Source organism: Schistocerca nitens, chromosome 1, assembly GCF_023898315.1.
Source record: "Schistocerca nitens isolate TAMUIC-IGC-003100 chromosome 1, iqSchNite1.1, whole genome shotgun sequence".
Lineage (NCBI taxonomy): Eukaryota > Metazoa > Arthropoda > Insecta > Orthoptera > Acrididae > Schistocerca > Schistocerca nitens.
The window spans coordinates 373,033,927-373,056,813 of NC_064614.1; the positions used below are offsets into that span (position 1 = coordinate 373,033,927).

A 22,887-nucleotide genomic window follows, 5' to 3' on the forward strand; every position below is an offset into this window, starting at 1 on the left:
GATTTCCTGCAAGCCTCCTGAAGACCTTAATAGTGCTGTCATGCTGTACATCTTCGGTGTATTAAATTTTCATTCAGTTCTGTTGTTGTTGTTTTTAAAACATTGTGCACTAACAACGTTCCGTTCTGCTTGTATAGTTGAATTCACAAACAATGGTAGTTCTTGCTTGTTCATCATTTCCATTCGAAATTTGGTCAGGCATTTTGGTGTCTTCCACTTTGCCCTCTGAGGGGTAAGCCACTTCAGATTGTTGAGTGCAGTCGGGTATTCGTCCACACTCAAGTGCTGCACATTCCAAGCACCAGTTGTGGTACATGCATACACGTGCTTTGTGATTGAAGAAATCATGTATTTTACAAATTGTGTCTCTCAAACAATCGAAAACCCAGAATGGAATAACAACAAAGTAATGAAGAGTATAGTTGCTACTCACCATATAGTGGAGATGCTGGAATGCAATACACACACACACACACACACACATGACCACAGTCTCTGGCTGCCAGGGCCAGACTGCGAGCAGCAGTGCATAATGGGAAAAGCAATCTGAGTGATGGCGGTGAGGATGAGGTTGGGGTGGGGAGGGGCAGGGCACACTACAGGAATGAGGTGAGTGAGGGTGGGGCAGCTAGGTGCAGTCGGGAAGTTAGACTGAGGGCAGTTTTATGGAGGGCAAGGGGAGGCAGGGGGCAGCGGAAAAAGGATAGACGTAAAAAGACAGTGGGTACATTGATGGAATAGAGGGCTATGTAGTGCTGGAATGGAAACACAGTTCATAAAACCTGGTGTTGGTGGGAAGGATCCAGATGGCACAGGCTGTGAAGCAGTCATTGAAATGAAGAACGTTGTGTTGGGCAGCATTCTCGGCAACTGAGTCGTCCAGCCGTTTCTTGGCCATAATTGGTCACTGGCCATTCATGTGGACTGACAACTTATAGGTTGTCATGACCACGTAGAACGCAGCACATTGGTTGCAGATTAGCTTGTAGATTCACAGGTAGTCCTGACTTTGATGGGATAATTGGTGCTTGTGACTGATCTGGAGTAGATGGTGGTGGGAGGATATATGGGACAGGTCATGCAATTACATCTATTACAGGAATATGAACCATGAGGTTAGGGGTTGGGAGCAGGATAGGGATGGACAAGAATATTGTGTAGGTTTGGTGGGTGGTGGAATACCGCTGTCAGAGGGGTGCCATCTGTCTAACCTCCTTACTGCACCTAGCTGCCTTACCCTTTTCCCACATCATCTCTGTGCACTCCCACAAGCAGCAATTCACAGTCCCCCACCACTTCCCTGCTATCCCTCCCCTCCCCACCCCAGCTTCCTCCTTACCCCCACCACCATGGTTGCTTCTCCCATCATGTGCTGCTGCTCACAGTCTGACTTTGGCAGCCAGAGACTGTAGCCATGCATGTGTGTGTGTGTGTGTGTGTGTGTGTGTGTGTGTGTGTGTGTGTGTTTTGTCCAACTCTGATGAAAGCCGGTTTGGCTGAAAGCTTTACTTGACCATCTTTTCGTTGTGCCTATCTGCAACTCAGCATGTCCACTACATTGTAAGTAGCAACTATCCTTTTCACAAAATTATCTCTCATAAAAAAATAGATGTGTAGGTAAGCTACTACAAACAGCATAGTGAACACATTATTGTGGCCAAGATAGACACGAAGCCCATGCCTACCACAGTAGTAAAAGTTTATATGCCAACTAGCTCCGCAGATGTCAAAGAGATTGATGAAATGTATGATGAGATAAAAGAAATTATTCAGATAGTGAAGGGAGAAGAAATTTTAATAGTCATGGGTGACTGGAATTCGATAGTAGGAAAAGGAAGAGAAGGAAATGTAGTAGGTGAATATGGAATGGTAGTAAGAAATGAAAGAGGAAGCCGCCTGGTAGAAATTTGCACAGAGCATAACTTACTCATAGCTAACACTTGCTTCAAGAATCATAAAAGAAGGTTGTATGCATGGAAGAGGTCTGGGGATGCTCAAAGGTTTCAGATAGATTATATAATGGTAAGACAGAGATTTAGGAACCATGTTTTAAATTGCAAGACATTTCCAGGGGCAGATGTGGAAGATTAGATGGGCAGATTACATAACTAATGAGGAGGTATTGAATAGAATTGGGGAGAAGAGAAATTTGTGGCACAAATTGGCTAGAAGAAGGGATCGCTTGGTAGGACATATTCTGAGGCATCAAGGAATCACCGATTTAGTATTGGAGGGCAGCGTGGAGGGTAAAAATCGTAGAGGGAGACCAAGAGATGTATACACTAAGCAGATTCAGAAGGATGTAGGTTGCGGTAGGTACTGGGAGATGAAGAAGCTTGCACAGGATAGAGTAGCATGGAGAGCTGCATCAAACCAGTCTCTGGACTGAAGACCACAACAATGTTTCTCATTTGCTTATGTAGAATTTGTCACTTACCGCCATTGTCAATGATGATAACTCACAAAAAATGGAACAAAAGTTCACTAAATAATTAATTATGATCATATTTATTGCTCGCATTGGCTATGAAATTTGCAATAGTGTTGTCAGAATACTAGTACATGCTTATTAGCTGTAGGAGAATGTCTAAAGTAGATGTACAGAACAAGCCTAAACAAGACCACTATCTTCACTTTTCCAACTGTAGTTCTGCATGGATGTGATATGGGAAGGGAGAGTCAACTTGTGTTGAGGCAAACAACATTATTTGATTTCATTGAATTGAGTCTATATGGCAATGTGGTTACTATTTAAGTTTCAGCTCTCACATGTGGAAGAGTGTCAGTTCACATTGGGAAAAATACAGTTACCAATAAGTGAAATTATTATTATTATTATTGCCATCTTCATTATCATCATCATCCCCTATCATCATCATTATCATCATCGTCATCGTATTATTCTGATACGCTAAGGTGGCCTTTATTCTTTTGTTAATTTCCATTTTAGCATTGTCTGATTTAGTAATCCATGAGGAGATGTACTGCCTTGTGCATCACCTTTTGGGTAATAGTTTTCAAAGGCTATCTCCTTACCAGTTAACAAAACTTCTTTCTCTAATGTGACAAAGATTTCCCAACATTCAATATACTTACTCACATCTCAGCTGTGTGTTCAATGTTAGTATGGCATAATAGAGTATTTCTAGCACCAAACCAGACACGATTTTCTGTTTGTGACAATTTTAAACTCAACCTCAACTTGATTCCTCAGAAACATAACAATACAGATATTCCAGGAATTACTGAAATTTGCTATTGTTTTTGCCATTTCTGTTCAAAGTCACTCCAAAACACATTCTCATCTAAATCCTGAGTTTCCATTAGTTGACAGCTTCAACATTGTCATGCTGGATAACGGGTTGACAGCAGTGGTACATGACTATTAAGGGTCGATTGTATAAAGCAGTTGGCCTTAGTTAACACAGAATGTGATTTCAGATCAAGCTTAACTCAGAAATTTGTGTTTTATAAATGTTAATCCCAGATTTTATTATGGTGAGGTAAGATGAATTGTGACTGGTGAAAATTCATGGATCAAAGTCTTGTTCACATGTAATCATCAGTTTAAAGTGTAGTGACATTACAAAACAGTGCTTTTGCTCTGTGCAAATATAAACTGGAATAATAAAGACGTTGTTATTAACTTGTAAATGTGTAACTATGCCACTATCACACCACTGAAGCTTGAAATTTTTTCCAGTCTATAAGGTTAATTTAAGGGACTTATCAGCTACATATCTAATGAGTGTAGATATTAATTTATTTCATAGCAATTGATGGAGATGTCTCACAATTTTTATGATTAATTTTGAGGTATGTTATAGACCCTCAGCAGCAGAGGAAGAAAGGAAAAATTGAAATATTTGCCATGAACAGATACAAATATTAATATTGACAACAGCCAATAGTGTTTGAACATCTGTAAATGTGCTCTCTCAGCTCTAGTAGCAGTAACTATAGAATGAGTATTAATTTTTGAACTATCGGACACATGGCTAAACTGCTATGGCAACTGCATGAGTACTAATGAATAAAGAAGAAATAAGTAGATATATATAAGTTGTTTACTAAGTTATTATTTACCAGCACTGATTGAATAGCTGTTTCAATAGCTCAGCACTTATGTTCTGGTCTCTCTTATGAAGAAACCCAGTTTCAAATCCAGGTCAACCCTAAGGTTTTTTTCCATTTGATGCTACTTTCTCTGCTGTATTGGTCATAAATATAATTATAACAACACTACATTCTGAAATCACTTAACTCTTACAATTTTCCAAGCGTTCTGAGCCACTGTGGTGGGCATCATTCTGTGTGCAAGAAACTTACATGATGTGAATTATGGTGTATTGTTTCCTTTCATTCACTTTGCAGATATCTGAGTATTCCAATGCATCTGCTGAGGCCAACAAAGTGTGAACTCATTCTCAAAATTAAGGTTGATGGAGTACGAATCTTCTGAAACTACAAAAAGAAACCAGCTATTGACTGCAGTGTGCATGCTATATTTAATATTAAGATGTTATGCTACAGAAAGCTTCAGATGATAGTTGGCAATTCATTGAAACAGATATAGCAACAGCTTGCAGGCTTTTCCTCAAGATATTGTCCTGCATTTCCAGACTGAAGTAGGAATTCATCACAATACCTACTGAAGAAAATAAATGACAAAAACACAGTGTAGTTTCTATCAAATATTGAAGTTTCCTGGTATTCAAGGTTCTGTGGACTAAGCTCAGTGCAGAAATATGTAAGACTTGTCACTAATGGTTTACATTGAATGTACAAGTGATCTCAGAAGCTATGCTTAATCAGGGCGTATTAAAATGTGTAAAAGCATCACATATAACTTTGGGATGAAAATCTTTCTGCAAAGAAAGTCCAGAACCAACAGAAAATGAAGCTAAGTGGAGTAACAATGCAATGATTGTGGAATTTATTGACAATATATTTACACGTTTTTCTTGTTTGTTGTAGTAACTTTATCAGATTTTTGCATTCTGTTGTAGCATTATGCTGGCTGAGTACGATTTCCTGAAAAAAAATCTTTTTTCTATTAAGAGAAGTTCAAACATTGGTTCCTTTTTTTGTGTACTTCCCTTCATCATCATTACACGACTCTTTTGATAATAAATCCTGTGTACGTACAATGTATATGATTAATGTCTGCATTCAGAGATTGATAATCATGGTGATAGCTGATTTCTGTGGTGTTGTCAATCATGTTTCTACCTCCTTTGGTGGATCCAAGTTTAGTGTTGTACAGTAGAATGGAGTCATGAACAGTGTTCAATTTCTGAACTAATGTCAGAATTGATCTCCAGTCAGCGATGCTTATACAACTGGCCCTAAGAGTATGAAAATAGTGCCTGTAACTTCTCTACTCATTGTATCCCATAGCTCTGAATGATTTTCAATAGAGCTGCAAATTCAGATTCCTTCTAGTTTTTCATATGTAAACCATGGATTCCTTACTTTCCAATCATCATCCACAGATGCACAATCATAGTCATTTTGTTATTGTCTTTCAAATTCTTATTAAAATTTGTCTCTTATCTTATTGGCAACACTGCTAATTTATATCCAAAAGTTTCATTGTGAGCTGTCACAAACGTGCCTGTCCTATCCCTATACATACTTAATGCACTACTCTATGTAGATGTAGATCTACCAAACACAGTGTTTTGTTATTTTGTAATATTCTCCTTGTATGTAGTTTTTCATTGTTGATCAGTTCATATCCCAACAGTGTCAAAAAAGACAACATGTTCCTCTGATATACCAGTGTTACCTGAAGTCACTGGGGTGTGTAGGGAGTGGGAGGAGTATGTGGATGTAGAGCATATTTAGTCTAGTATTGGAGTCTTAGAACAATAGACAGACCATCAGAGTATGGCAAAGTCATGTCTCTCACATTAAAAACTTGCTGACTAGAATTACTCACAGAAAAAATGGGAAGAAACTGAAGAGGTATGGGAATACCATAACTTCAACTTCAAAAATTTAAAGTAATCTCAAGTATCTGGTAGTATCTGGTAATGTGAAGAGTGTGGTGTCACCGCCAGACACCACACTTGCTAGGTGGTAGCTTAAATCGGCCGCGGTCCATTAGTACATGTCGGACCCGCGTGTCGCCACTGGCAGTGATCGCAGACCAAGCGCCACCACACGGCAGGTCTCGAGAGACGGACTAGCACTCACCTCAGTTGTACGACGACTTTGCTAGCGACTACACTGACGAAGCCTTTCTCTCATTTGCCGAGAGACAGTTAGAATAGCCTTCAGCTAAGTCCATGGCTACGACCTAGCAAGGCGCCATTTGTAACATTGCATGTATCTTAAGAGTCTCACTTGTATCGCTACAATCTCCAGATGTCTCATCAAGAACGATGTATACAAAGGATGGATTAAAGTTAAGTATTCCTGAAGCTACGTACTTTTCTTTATAGCATTCATTACGTATCCTGTTTCAGACCTCACTCCATCCTTCATGAGTTAGCGCGTGCATCTTGGCCGCCTCTTTCAATTAGTGTGCGTAGTGTTGGCAAGTCTGCCGACACTACATTTTTGGTGATGCGGATCAATCAGGATCTTGTTCTTTCTACTTGCTTTGCCCTACTTTACTTGTGTCATGGCTTCTCTAGATGTACTGTCCGAATTTTATCGCTTGCAGAATCAGCAGACGCAGGCGTTTTTGGATGCCCTTGGACAGCTCGTCCAGGGTCAACGTGCACTGTAATCCGATGCGGCAGCTGCCGCTTCTCCGCTACCACAGCCACAAAACGCAGTTGCACCCCAGTTTCGACCGTTTCACGCGGACGAGGAAACCTGGACGGAGTGGTCACGCCAATTTGGCTTCCATCTCGCCGCCTACAGAATTCAAGGTAATGAGCGGCAGCCGTTTTTGCTTTCGTGTGTCGGTGTGTCCACCTACCGTGTGATAGTGAAATTGTTTCCCCGACGCGACGTTGCAACTCTATCCTATGAAGAAATTTTGTCAGCGTTAGATGCCTATTTCAAAGAAACAGTCAATGTCGTTGCAAAAAGGTCTACGTTCTTTCATACAAAACGTACGGCCGGTCAAACTAATAGGGAGTGGGTTGCAACATTGCAAGGACTTACTAGGGATTGTGCTTTTGAGTGTGAATGTGGACTTCCTTATTCAGATACAATGGTACGTGATGCAATAGCACAGAACATTTCTGATGTTCGTATACGGGAACAGATTTTGAAACTAGTAAATCCCTCCCTTCAACAAGTGATAGACATATTGGATAGGCAAGACACACTTGACTTTGCTCAGGAATCATTTGAACCTTCGCCAGCAGTGTGTCACATTAACCGGCCCGCCGGGCGCGCTGCACGGAATGCTAAACAGCCCTCGCGCACGTCCGCGCAGCTGCGGCCTAGCTCTCAAACACGTGTGCCGCGTAGGCAAGCAAATGCAGTGAAATCATGCCTGCAGTGTGCAACTAGACATTCGCGTGACAATTGCCCGTCACGCCAAGCTGTTTGCTTTTACTGTCATAAGAAAGGACATGTTCAAAGTGTTTGCCGGAAAAAGCTCAGATCGGACACTCACAACCATTCCAGGCCCTTTGCTTCGCGCCGGAATCGAACCCAGAATACTCGGGCTCGTGAACCTTCGCCCATGGACATTCATGTAGTTAATTCCACCCCGTCCAGTGCCACTTTCTCAAACAGTGACTGTGTTCGTCCCACAAATGGTGTGCGTCGACGTCGCCGGAAATCCCGTAAAGTCGCAAGTGCTTCTGTACCTGTCTCAGTTCAAATTGCACATGAAAGTCGCTCTTGTCGTCAGCAGGACAATAAACTTTTTGTCGACTTGGACTTTGAAGGCAAAGTGATACCATTCCAGCTCGATACCGGAGCTGCAGTTTCACTGATCAATCACGACACTTACAAACAGCTGGGCAAACCGCCGTTGCGTGCCGCAAATGTTCAGCTCACTAGTTATTCAGGACAGCAGATCCCTGTGTTAGGACAGTGCACTCTTCTTGCAACATACAAGGGACAGACAAAACTTGTGTCATTTTACGTCCTTCGTTCTTCTTCTGCAGTGAACTTGTTTGGTTTAGATTTATTTCAGTTGTTTAACTTGTCAATAGTAAATCAGATCCTATCAGTGAATCAGACTGTGCCTTCCACCAGTGTTTCTAGTCTATGTGAAGAATTTGCAGACATTTTTGCACCGGGCCTTGGTTGCGCTAAGAACTATGAAGCACATTTGGAACTGAAAGTCAACGCGCAACTGAAATTTTTCAGAGCGCGCAATGTTCCCCACGCATTGCGTGATGAGGTCGCAAGAACATTAAACGACTTAGAATCACACGGCGTCATTGAACGTGTGCAAGCTTCTCTCTGGGCCTCACCCTTAGTAATTTTGTCTGTTGCTGAGGATAGAGCATTCGATTCTTCCAAACTTGCTTGCATGTTCATTGATTCGGAAACCGATGACGTGGTCAAATCGTTTCTGATTGATTTTCGTCGTGTAGCTACAGCCACAGCTGCTGACCCTGTCCTTGCTACCATTTTGCGTTTTGTTGCTACGCCATGGCCCTTGTCAAAGTCGCGGATCGAGGATCCGTTGGTTCACCGATTTTTTGCTCACAAGGAGACTTTTTGTACGACGTGGTGTTTTTGTTGTTGCGTTCTGATAATGATCAGTCCAGAGTTGTGGTCCCACGTTCGTTACAGTCCTCTGTCTTACGGCTTCTTCACCAAGGACATTGGGGTATAGTGCGAACGAAACAACTTGCTCGTCAGCATTGTACTTGGTTCGGAATCGATGCTGCGATTACGCATATGTGCTCTTCTTGCATGGAGTGTGCCGAACAACAATCCGCCCTGCCGCGGAAATTCTTCACATGGCCGAACGCCACTTCCCCGTGGCAACGCTTGCACATCGATTTTGCTGGTCCATTCTGGAATGCTCGATGGTTGGTTGTGGTCGATTCTTTCAGTAATTTTCCTTTTGTTGTCCGGATGTCTTCCACGACGTCATCTGCCACCATCCAAGCGTTGTCCGCTATTTTTTGCATTGAAGGTCTTCCACAGACTATTGTTTCCGACAATGGCCCACAATTCATGTCCGCTGAATTTCAGACATTCTGCAAGGCCTATGGTATTCAACATCTGACATCCGCGCCGTTTTCGCCTCAGTCAAACGGTGCCGCTGAACGGTTGGTCCGGACTTTCAAGTCCCAGATGTTGAAGTTGAAAGAGTCGCATTCTCGGGAGGACGCGTTATTGCTCTTTTTGTCCTCGTATCGCTCTCAGCCCCGAGATGGTCGCTCGCCGGCTGAGTTGCTCCACGGTCGTCCTCATCGAACCTTGATGTCTTTGCTGCATCTGCCGCATCAGGTTCCTGTGCAGCGGCAGACTCTTGTTTTTGCTCCAGGCGACATTGTATTCTATCGCAACTATCGAGGTTCACGGCGTTGGCTCGCAGGGCACATTCTTCGCTGCCTCGGCCGCGCGATGTATTTGGTTTTGGGGGCCTCTGGTGAGGTGCGTCGGCATCTCAATCAGCTGCGCCTCTGTCGTCGCCTGGGTTCTGCCGCTCCCCGTCTGCTTTCAGCGACGGTGCCGTCTGGTCAGCGCCCTGGGGACCCATCTACTGGCTCGCCTCATCCCCAGGTGTTACCAACGCTGCCTTCCATTTTGCCTCATGGCGACGCGCCGCCGCCGCTGCCGCCGCCTGTTCTCCCGCCGGCGCCGCCCGCAGTGGACGCGTCGCTGCAACGGCCTGGCGCCTCCCTGGGTCACGCGCTGCTGATCGCTTCCAGTGACCAGCTGTCCTCCGCCATGGAACTCTTGCCCGCTCCGGACCAGATGTCGTCATCGCGCGTCGGATCCCCCGACGCAATGGCGGTCGACCCTTCGGCCCCTCCTGTCTCATTACGGGCGCATACACCGCATGTTGACGTGCACCCTGGACTAGGTTTCCAGGCGTTTCCTAGCTCCCCTCGGACCGAATGGCTGGGTGCAGGTGGCACAGCCTCGCCTGTTGTTAGGCTCCCCACCTCATCGCATACGTCAACATGGGGTCCTCCCCACGGCGGGCGGAAGCCTTATCACACGACCGTTCGCCGATTTGCGGGGGAGGAATGTGGTGTCACCACCAGACACCACACTTGCTAGGTGGTAGCTTAAATCGGCCGCGGTCCATTAGTACATGTCGGACCCGCGTGTCGCCACTGGCAGTGATCGCAGACCGAGCGCCACCACACGGCAGGTCTCGAGAGACGGACTAGCACTCGCCCCAGTTGTACGACGACTTTGCTAGCGACTACACTGACAAAGCCTTTCTCTCATTTGCCGAGAGACAGTTAGAATAGCCTTCAGCTAAGTCCATGGCTACGACCTAGCAAGGCGCCATTTGTAACATTGCATGTATCTTAGGAGTCTCACTTGTATCGCTACAATCTCCAGATGTCTCATCAAGAACGATGTATACAAAGGATGGATTAAAGTTAAATATTCCCGAAGCTACGTACTTTTCTTTATAGCATTCATTACGTATCCTGTTTCAGACCTCACTCCATCCTTCGTGAGTTAGCGCGTGCATCTTGGCCGCCTCTTTCAATTAGTGTGCGTAGTGTTGGCAAGTCTGCCGACACTACAAAGAGGAATAAAGAAGGGCCAACATATCATTGTAACTGTTATGTATCTAAAGAAAACTTTTGACAATATAAGCTGAAATTAACTGTCAGAAGTTTGAAAAACCTAAGGATGAAGTACCGATGAGCAATTTACAGTTATCTTTCATAACAATTTCTGTGTAAGTTGTACAGCAAAGTGACAAAAGTCATGGCATTGTGATATGCACATATACAGATGGCAGTAGTATCATGTACATAAGGCATAAAAGGGTAATGCATTGGCCGAGCTGTCACCTGTACTCAGTTGATTCATGTGAAGAGGTTTGCAACATGATTATGGGCACATGATGGGAATTAACAGACTTTGAATGTGGAATGGTAGCTGGAGCTAAGTGCATGGGGTGTTGCATTTCACTAGGGAATTCAATATTCCAAGATACACAGCATCAAGAGAGTGGCAAGAATACCAAATTTAAGGCATTATGTCTCACCATGGACAGTGCAGTGGACGACAGCAATCATTTAAAGAACAAGAGCAGTGGTGTTCTTGTACTCCTGTCAGTGATAACAGACAAGGAACACTGCATAAATTAACTGCAGGAATCAGCATGGGACGTACAACAAACATATCCATTAGAACAGTGCAATGAAATTTGGCATTAATGGGCTATAATAGCAGATCACTGATATGAAAGCCTTTGCTAACAGCACGACATCGCATGCAATGCCCATATCGTTTGAAACCTAGATGAATGGAAAACGGTGGTCTGGTCAGATGAGTCCTGATTTCAGTTGTGGTAGGGTTTGTGTTTGGCACGACCCCACAAAGCCATGGATACAAGTTCTCAACAATGAACTGTGCAAGCTGGTGGTGGCTCCATAATGGTGTGGGCTGTGTTTACATGAAATGAACCGGGTCTTCTGGTCCAAATGAACTGATCATTGATTGGAAACTGTTATGTGCAGCTACTTGGAGAGAATTTGCAATTATTCAGGGACTTCATGTTCCCAAACAATGATGGAATTTTTATGGATGACAGTGCACCATGTTACTGGGCCACAATTGTTCATGACTGGTTTGGAGAACATTCTGGACAATGATTTCACCACTGAGATTGTCTGACATGAATCCCACAAACATTCATGGTACATAATCGAGAGGTCAGTTCATGCACAAAATCTTACACTGGTGACACTTTCACACTTATGGGCACCTATAGAAGCAGCATGGCTAAATATTTCTGTAGGGAACTTCCAAAGATGTGCTGAATCCAAGCCATGCCGAGCTGCTGCAGTACACTAGGCAAAAGGAGGTCCAACATGATATTAGGAGGTATCCCATGACTTTCGTCACCTCGGTGTATATCAAAGGCTAAATAAAAGAAGTGAAAGAGAAAATTAGAACATAAATAAAAATGCAAAGTGATAATGAAGTTGCAATGAGCAAATTATGTTATAGTCACAACTGAGAGTAAAACATTCTATGAAGAATTATAATGTTCCTGAGACAATCAAATGTAAATAAAGCAAATCCAGTTCTACAACGGTGGGGAATAAGAATGTGTAGCAGAAGTGAAAAAAAAAATGTAATCTGAGGATAAGTACAAAGAGAGACATGACGAATTGCTGTAGGGAAAGCATTTTTTTTTTAAGTACTTTACCTTTCTCAAACATTTACTTGGAATTGGTAAATACTTTACTGTATTTCTTAATTGACTTCTAGATCCCTACCCATACAATTTATTATTTCCAGTACTTAATTTCTAAGCTTTCTTATCCAGTTCATTGACTCAGTTTATAATCTTTAGTAATTAATTCCTTGGATTTCTAGATTCCTTAGCAGGTTTATTAATTGGATTAAGTAGCCCATATGCAATCATTTGATAAACTAGGTGATAAAAGTACTATTACATAAACTAATAAGTAAATGGTTATTTTCATGTTATATCTAACTCGTTTTAAAAATTCATCCACAATTCCTCTGAAATTTCATTTCTTAAAATACATACATTTTGTATATAGTGAAAGAGGTTCTGGTATATCATGTACTCTTTCATTGCAAGTAATATCAACACAAATGTTTGAAGAGGTCATTTAATGCCACGAGACACCACAGCAATACTTGATTTGTGTATCCCAAGGGCAAATGGTCCATATTATCCATGATTCCACTTCGTGATTACTTGGGAGCATGTCTAGGAGCATGCATGATTTCAAATTAATAGTGCAATAGCAGATTCTAACTTTCTACCACAATTGCTCTTCACATACCAACATACATTACATAATAAGTGATAATACTGGCATAATGTTAAACTCTTGTTTTTAAAGATTGTACCCAAACTTTGTTTCAATAATTTTTTTGTTAGTCATCCATATGTTTTTAGAAAGTAATTTACTTGTACTTGAAACTGTGTCTATTCAATGTCATATTACTTGTGTGCTGCAGTTCTATTTTCTTGTATGCAGAAATAATCTTGGATCCAATACATACTGAATTAGCATTTAATGATTTGAATTTCTCTCAGTACATCCCAATTCACTTTTGCTGTAGTGTAATTAATTTTTATCTTGTTGTTGGTTTCTAGCATGTTTAGTGATCATTCTGAATTCAGTAAAGTGGTGTTATTGTTATTGGAGGTATATCAAATGTAAAACACAACTCCCGGAATTACAGTCAATTCAGCTTCCATAATTGCCCATGCAAATTAAAATTTCTGGAACAGTTTTTCTGGAGCTCAACACTCTATGTAAATGAAAAAGAAATTGAGAGAGTTATGTTGGTTAGCAACAAATATAACTAAAAAAACTGTGAAAGTGAAGAAATGAGAAATCAACTTGAAAAAAACTTGTTCGACCTTGATGTAGTCTAATTATAGTTTGTTTCCATGTGAAACTTCACATGTGACCACACTAATGGACTTATGTATTATTTTCATGCCTTCTATTACTTACCCTTTGATTATGAAAATGGCCTAGCTAGCAGAACAATGAAATACATGTCAATATATACTCTACGGGTGCTGTAATCACTAAAACTGCTCAATTTATTGTGTATAACCAAGTCCACTGAGAGTTATTGGGTGGTAAGTATCCATACTAGTGAATCAGGAGCACAAAATTGTGCATGGTGCTTTCATTGGTAAGTTTGAAAAAATGTACAGGAAATTAACAATGTCAGTTACTGTCAGTAAACATATTCAGAATGAAAGGGGTTCCTAACCAACTTTAGAACATGCATATAAGTGTACATTTTCAGGCATTTCAGTATCAGGGTGGTCAGCTTCATGACTTTCTTAAAATGCTCTTCAGGCACAGGCAAACAGAATGCTTCTTCAAGCAGAGGCAAGCAGTCTACACTACCAACAGAATCTGTACTAGATATTTCATCCAGAGGGCCTCTTGACACTCTGCTACCCAGACTACCATCAGTTACTGCAGTAGCATTTGAAATGGTAAAAATAGTACCTGCATCAGAGTCTCCTCCAAATTCTTAATCTTCTGCATGCCATTATGTAACATCTTTCTAGCAGTTCATTACATGATCAGCCAGAACTCCACCTGCCATGGATATATATCACCTCCATAATATCATTCTTACAGTTCTAAAAGAAACAGTCACGAATGTCAGTAAGAACTCTCTAAGAGAATTAACCAGGAGCTTCTAACACCTGAGGCTTGAACCGACTTGGTCGTTGTTTTCCTAGGTTGACACATTGTGCAGCCATGCCAACTGCAGTACAGAATTTGTAACTCTAAGTGCATGTCGCATTCTGTTACATCCCGTAGAGTTTGAGTAGGTCCCAATTCATGGAAATAACATTTTTTTTAAGCTTTTAAATTTGACATATTTACTTTTCCCCTCTCTTGATGCACTTGGGTCAGTAGATGTACAATAGTCCACAGACCAATGCTAGACTACTGCCATGATTAAGTTGTGCAGTAGGAGGAAGGGGGGGGGGGGGGGGCATCCTTGTGGGTACAGTAGACAAACATGAGGTAGGTATACACAGCCATGTTTATTTTGTGCTAGGAGTTGTTTGTCAGGGTGTTTGGGACTGGTTCTTTTTTGCAGCTCAATGCAAGCTGCATGAAGAAGCAACAGAGAAAAGATTGGTGACTACTTTGACTCTGTAAAGCTTCACACCCATCTTGCCTGCAGCACAGAGCTGAAACCTTTACTGCACCAAAGAAAAGGCATTATTCCCTGTGAATATAATAGCAATCAAACAAACCCAAGTTACATAGTAATTTCACAAACTACAATATTTCCCATCATACTGGGCAATGCTGTATGCTTGGTTAAGTAGAATCACAGACAATTATTCAGATTTTTACTGTCAAATAACATGCTGTGTACAATCTAAGACTCTGACATAGGTGACTTGTCAATTTTGAGACTAACATACAGACTAACAAACTAATCTAAGGCGACCATACATATGTATTACTTTACATGGTTATTATTTTTTTAAAAAAAATCTATGGTTATATATGGTGTTACTTTACAGAGAGGTACTGTACTACATCATTTAAGAAATCTTCTACACTATAGTAGCATTTACTTTTAACATATTTTTCAAGGTCTCCTTAGTATTTTTTAGATCTGGGTCACTTTTCTCCTTACTGATTTTATTTACAAATTTCATGCCCATGTGGTGGAGTTTTTCATACAGTTTGAGTTTGTGGGTAGATAGCATGTAACTTGCCCTATGTCTGGTCTCACACTGATGCAGGAAGCAGTTGTCCTCAAAACGTTGTGGGTTTCTCTTTGTGAAAATGAGAATCTCATACTTATACATTTTTGGAATAGATATTACATCAAGCTTTCCAAATAGAAGTTTGCAATGTTTATTCTTTTTAGCTCCCACTATGGCTCAGATGATCTCTTTTTGTTGTGTAATGGCTTTGGGCACATTATTTTTCTTAGATGCATAGAAAATTATGCTACACTTAACTATTAAAATGAAATACATGTAATATATGATTTTCTTACCCGCTGAATCAGTGATACTAGATAAGACATTCCTGACATACACAAGACTGTTCAGTCGACTAAGAATACAGTCTATTTGATTGCTCCACAACATATTTTTATTTATTAACACACCAAGGAATTTGACACAGCTTTCAGTGTCCAATTTTTTTTTGTCCATATGGCTTATTTCACTTATACATCTTGCTGATTGTTTCTTGGTGAAATGAACAGTTTCAGCTTTTGCAAAGTTTAATTTCAAATGATTATTTTTTAGATATTCTTCCACTTCTCCAAGTGTCTGCTCAACATGTCGGATTAAGTCTTTATTGATTTTTCTGCGGACTATTTCTGTTGAGTCATCTGGATAAAGGGTGGTATCTGACTCAACTTAGCATGGCATATCATTGATGTAATACAAAAATAGTAGTTATCCTAATGTTTAGCCTTGTGGGACTCCTAATTGTATGTATTTTCAGCCAGAGAGGAATTTATTGCCACTGTTAATTACCAATGCTATTTGTTTTCTGTTTGCCAAGTATAATGACATACAACTAAGAGATTTTCCTTGAAAACCATAACTAGTCAGTTTTTGAAGAAGCCAGTCATGATATACAGTGTTGAAGGCTTTGGTAAGATCACAAAAGATGCCTGATACATTCTATTATTGAGACAACTGCTAACTTTTGTGATCAATTCATTTATTGTACGGGTTGTGCTGCAGCCATTCCTGAAACCATACTGATTGCATAAAATAATATTGTTGAATGAATTGTAATTTTCTATCTGGCCACATGCAGCTCTTTCAAATATTTTTGAAGAAATTGGTAAAAGTGAGATAGGCCTATAGTTTCCCATTTCATCTTGTGTGCCCTTTTTATGAATTGGTAGAACTTCAGCATTTTAACCGATCTGGAAAGCATCCCTCTTCAAAAGACTGGTTGATTATGAGGGAGAGTGGATGCACAATACTATGATATACTGATTTTATTATTATCACAACCCACTCAGTTTAAATTTTTTAGGGACATTATGACGTTAATGACATCAGAGCTTGAAAAAGGTGAAAACTTAACACTCAAACAATTTCTCTCTGCCATACTAGGAACTGTAGTTGGTGGTGAGCATTTACCAATTTTGTTACAACTGAAAAAGAAATTATTGAAGGATTCACGCATGGCACTGGATTTTGTAATTGCCCTGCCATTTATCATTATTTTAGGAGGACATTTTCTCTCTGTTACACCGCCAACTTCACTTGTTACAACAGACCAAACAGCTTGGATATGTTGTTTGCATTTAAAATGAATGTATTGTGTGCAGTAAGTTTTTTTAGTTTAACTACTTTGTAAATTGTTTTTGTGTGTGTTTACATATTTACGAAATTCAAGATTTCGATTAATGTTCACCTCTGTATGCAGTTTCCTCTTCTTAATGCTAGACGCTCTAATTTTGTTACCCATGACCTACTTTTATGAGACTCAGTCCATACTATTAATAAAGGAAGCATTCATTGTATAAGCTCATGAATCAGTTGAAAAGTTATTGTAATTGTCATCTGTCGAAGTGTGTTTGCTGACTGACCATACTGTGAGGCTTATGTTTTTAATAAATACCTTCACATTTTCTTGGCTGAAGTTGCTACATCTATTTGTTGTGGAACCTTAATTTAATTTTGATGAAGATAAAGATAGTGTTGCATGGCCTGAGACTCATAAATCTGAAATATATCTTTCTTTGATGGTGTAATTATAACTACTTACAGTTTTATCAATACATGTTGAATTAATTGCTGTAACTCTTGTGAATTGATCAGAATTTAGATTTAGCCCATTTGTGGCTATCAAATTCATGAAATGTGAAGCAAATTTGTTATTAGTTCTTACATCTATGTTGAAGTCAGCATGTATAACTAGTTTCTTACACAGATTTTCAGTGTTTAAATTAGGTAACTGAGTTTCAAATTTATCAAAGAACACATAGCTTGTATGGTACCCAGGGATGCAATATATACTGGTAGTTAACTTGTTATACTCTTTAAGTTCTGTACGACTATTTTCAAACATAGTTATTTTTTCAGATGGCTAAAATTCTGTCTGATTTAATAGTTTACTGAGGAATTGACCAATACGCAAGAGCCGCCACACACGTTAGTTGTACAAAAGCTGGTGGCCAGTTTGTAGCCTGGAAGTTTGTTAAGAAGACAGATATTTTCAGCTTTAAGCCAATGTTGATTTAGACTATTACCTTTACTGACTGTTTCATACTTTCTAACAGGATTTGCATAATATAAAGCTTGCTGACAATTCCTTCAGATACACCTCCAATGCTCAAATGCATAATGAAATTAGTACTGGATACACTATCAGTAAAGCATCTTTAGAACTAGTTTGTTTACATGATAAAGTAACTTCTAACTGTGTATTGAATACTTCTTCAGTATTGTTAGAGTTGGGCCAATCCAGTTGGAATTGGCCCCTTTCACTAGTTTCCCTGCATGTAGGCACTTAAGGCTATGACTTGTTTGCTTTTGCAGCTGTTTTTGTGGATTATTTTGTCAGCAGTCTTGTTTATATCTGATATGAGTCTCTTCTTAACAAATCAGTTCAAGTGTTGTCTTTGCCCTGTGAAACTAGCTCTTTCATAATCTTTGATGTCGAGAAGTCTTATGTTTTTAAACTTCAAACAAAAGTGTTTTAATTTTTCATTCGTATGTCAAATTTCACTATTTATGCAAGACCAGTCCACCAGATGAAATCTCATAGGTAGATTCCTCACTGTCATGTTTATACTCGACAGCAAGAGGAAGATAATGACAAATTTTTTTAGAAGTAAATCCTACAATGAGAACAACACAGTCACTTTTAGTAGAAATCGCACGTTCTTGTTCGGCACTGCTAAACACATTTTCAAACTTCATTCCAGGCTTAACAAAAGCTGACACACTCACGTTTTCTTTTGCAGAGTCTGATGCAATGTTTGAAGCATTACGTGCATGGCTATCTCTGAATATTTTGAGTTTTATTCCATGATGAATTTGTTTTTGTGTTGGTGCAGAACTCTTCTTTGCAGATTTCATATCAGTTTTGATGGTCCACTTTCGCACGTGATTTTTAAGCACATCATTGATGTCTTCGACACTTTCAGATGCAACCTTTTTATTGGTTGCTTATTGAATATGTGTAGAACATTGTTCCTCATCTATTATTGTTACACAGTCTTTTTCTAAGTTTTCCTTTCCTACCTTTTTAGATGTAGCACATTTCTTGGTGGCAAGTGAGGTACATGTTTTGAAATACTTAAATTCATCCACTTTTAAACTATTGCTGTCCCCCAAAATTTTGCATCTGAGTTCTAAAACAGCACATTTCATTTTTAACACTTCTATATCACTGTGCATAGCTTGAAATATTGAGTCCTTGTCTTTGATAATGTTTAATACTTTTTCACACGTTTCCATTACACAGGCATCACACGACCACGAGTAGTCTACAGTTACCAATTTTATGTCTGTTTTGCAACATTTTTGTGAAACCACTACTTACAACATTTGCACTGAATACCTTTCCTGATTTTCCTGTCACACAACTTAGAATTGCTAACACTTTTTAATTCACTTTTATCGGAGCAATTTACATCTATTCTGATGGGCACGATCTTGAAATATATATATTAGAAAACTGAGTAATGAAGAAATAATCTACACCCTCTGATTCTAGGAAGGGATAAATGCCCCTTCTTGCTCCCCTTTTCAGAAGCACATGCCTGTATAGTAAGCTTTTATTAAATTGGACACTTTGTTCTTATTGATATTTTACTGATCCCAATGGTCACTTTAATTATGCTGCCCAAGAACCTTCAAGCTGTGCCAGTCATATTGCATTTCAGTTCTTTGTTATAAGTCATGCAGGGATTGATTATGGCTGGTTTACTTTGTTTGGTAACTTGGATGTATCACTTATCCTCCCTCAAATTTTTTATTGTAAGCAGTCTCTCCTCAGCTTTCCTGCAAGTTTGTCCTACAAACAGCTTGTTGAGGAAAAATGGACAGGGCAATAGTGACACATGTCAGTGAAGTAGTGAAGCTCATTAGTTGGACACCAACTACTCACTCTCACTTTCCCTTCAACCATTAAAACTTTTCTTTTACTGGCCATACTAATCTAAAATGCATGCGCTTCATTACAAATAGTTATGGAAACTGACATCATGGGTACTGGTGACGTGTGAAGTCATTGTCACCACTGCTGTAGTGTGAATGCTCTAGTGTAACAATGAGGTGAGGAGTCTAAATGACATCTATTGTTTATGGAAGAGTAGAGAGAAGAATATGCCAGGTTGCCGAAATACAACAACAGATTTCTGTCTACAGTGCATTGAGTCTTAGAAAATCATTTTGCTAACTGAGGCTGAAAATGAAATTATATGTGAGGTATATGCATATACAAGGTGGCAATTATTGAACTATATGGGAAAAAAACTTTATTCAACATGTAAACATCACTACAGATATTCAGATTTAGGTTATGACATGTTCAATTTGCCTGCCATCATTAGCGTTAAACTGGCGCAGACAAACAGCAAAATACTGCATGACTTGCTGAAGTATTGGAACGTTTATGCTGTTGATGACCTCATGAATGACTGTTTTTAATATAGCCCCACAAAAAGGAGTCACATGTGTTCATATCCAGAGGATATGGTGGCCAATTGAGGCCCATGACAGTAGCCTGTGGGTGCCTCAGAGCCAGAATGCTGTCCAAAAAGTTGTCCTCCAGGACATCAAACACTCTCCTGTTTTGATGGGGTTGAGCTCCATTTTGCATGAACCACATCTTGCTGAAATCGGGGTAACTTTGGATAATGGGGATGAAATCATCTTCTAAAACTTTCATGTACTGTGCCATCAAGGAATATTTCACCGTGACCAGACATTGCACACGACACAGTCACCCATTGAGGATGAAGAGACTTCTCAATCATGAAACATGCATTATCAGTTCCCCAAATGCTTGTTGACAAAGCCATCCAAATGCAAGTGGGCTTCATTGCTAAACCAAACCATGCATGTGCATACTAATTCCTATCATGCCTCATGGCCAATCGTGCAACTGGAATGTCCTAACCCAAGCTGTTCAGAAGTTATGAACATTTTATTTCATGTAGTTGAATAACTGTCATCTTGTACATTTGCTATTTTTAAGCAAGGAAAAGAAGTATGTTCCTTACGAGGAATGTGGCTGTTCTGCAGAAATCATCACATTATGTACAAATTGTCATTGTAACTAATGTTGTTATAAGACAATTCAACTGTATTTATTTTATTTGTTGACTTAATTATTGTGTGTAAGTGTGTGTGTGCAATATTGGAATATTGATATTGTTTTACACATGTTAAAACTTCATGATAATGAGTGATAAACTAAATATGAATTCAGGAATAATATTTACTTTCAGCCATCTAATACTATATTTCTTAGTGCAGTATATTTAAAAAACCTAATTGGATGTTTCAAACAATGTCAGCTCCAGATTGGAATATTAGCAATGTATTGGAAAGAAAGACTGCTTCTTACTAAAAAGATGACATGTTAAGTTACAGACAGGCACAAATAAAAGACATTTACATGTTAGCTTTTGGCCTCAGCCTTCATCAGAAAAAGAATAATGGAAGCAAGCACACTTTATGCACTCATGACTGCCATCTACAGTCCAAGATGCTAGAGATGGCAGTCATGTGCATGTGAGGTGTGCTTGATTGTGTGAATGCATGTGCGTTTTCCTTTTTTGATGACGGCTATGACTGAAAGCTAATGTGTAAGTGTCTTTTAGTTATGCCTATCTGCAGCTTAATGTATCATCTTTACAGTAAGTAGCAATCTATCTTTTACTTACATTGTTAATAGGATGTTTCAATTGCCTTTGTGTGCATGCTCAATACTGCACAGATAGACTGAGTCCCTTCAAGTGGTGACCTTGAGGTCACCACTTGTAGTTGTCAATTGTCTTAAGAGTTGTTTATTATCCATCTTAAACAATCCAGGTCAATATTGACTTATAATCTTTGCTATTGCAGGAAGAAAACAATTTTTTGTCTGAGTGGCTATTCCAGAAGTTTCCTACAATCAAGAGCATATTGACTTCTGGCATCGGTGTGACAGTTTTGAACCATCCTGTCTGGATCTGGCAGAGTACAGCTAATGGAATAAATTTCAACAAATGGTGGCCAGGTATAACATACTCAAGCTTTTTAGTTAGCTAATTACCAGTAATATTATGAAAGTACTGCATGAACAGGACTGAGGTTGGTGTGAATTTACTGATCATTTGCTTAATTTAATATTTAATGAATATTAGTATTGTTTAAAAGTGGTTTTGACCTGCTTTTTTGCAATAGTAGGGATTCTGTTCTTTATTATGATAATGGAAATTCAAAGGCAAAAGTCTCACATATAGCTAATTGATACATGATGCAGAGCTACCTGAACTGTGGGACAGGCCTGAACAAATTTCATAAGGCACTGTGCTCTTTATGTGCAACTGTGTCATCAATACATTGTGAGGACTCTGATTATGGAAAAAGTACTGATAAACATGTGTTCAGTTATATGCTAATGACATGGGTCACCACTGACTATCACAAATTATAACAGTGGGTAGGTGGACTACATTGCAGTAAAGCTCTCACAAATTCATTGCTGGCAACACCAAAAACAACTGATAACCATATCTATCAACTAGAACTACTTCCTCACTAAGAGGCACAGAAACTACCACTCATACATGGACCTTTGCTCTTCAAATGTGGCAGGCCACCATTGGATGTTTGAAGAATGTAAGAAGGAGCTTCTGTAGTGATGAGTTGTGGTATACATGGTTGTGTGCCACTCATAGAGAATGAGTATGTTGGAAACTGCATGAGGCTCTGCAGCCTTTGTGCCACAAGGGAGTCATTCACATCAGTAGCTGAAGATGTTCATGTGGAATGAAATAGGACCCTTGGTATATCTGCCATTTTCTTTTACAAGCAAAAGATACAAAAGCTTACCTTCTGACCATGTGCGTGCATTTGCTTGTACACAGCACTTGCAGACAGTACACCACTCCTTCAGTCTTGAAATGTTAGAATGCATTGTGGAACATCTATAAATGTGAGGGTGCTTGTTTAACCACCTTGTATTACCTGATTGAAGAGTACACATCTTCAGCACAGCTCTGACCAGTATCCAAGAGTTGTGGGTGGCAGCTCAGTGGTTATGGATCAAGATGGTTCCAGTATTGTTCTGT

The 22,887-nt window shown here is 39.8% G+C and overlaps 1 protein-coding gene across 3 annotated transcripts in view; it reads left to right on the top strand.

The window, feature by feature from the left end:
- Positions 1-22,887, top strand: part of LOC126248967 (serine protease svh-1-like) — a 455,562-nt gene that overhangs the window by 143,360 nt on the left and 289,315 nt on the right. For all 3 annotated transcript variants that reach the window (XM_049950539.1, XM_049950521.1, XM_049950530.1), the window contains one exon: positions 21,677-21,830. In XM_049950539.1, the coding sequence (XP_049806496.1) occupies positions 21,677-21,830 (154 nt within the window). The remainder of the gene's footprint in view (positions 1-21,676; positions 21,831-22,887) is intronic.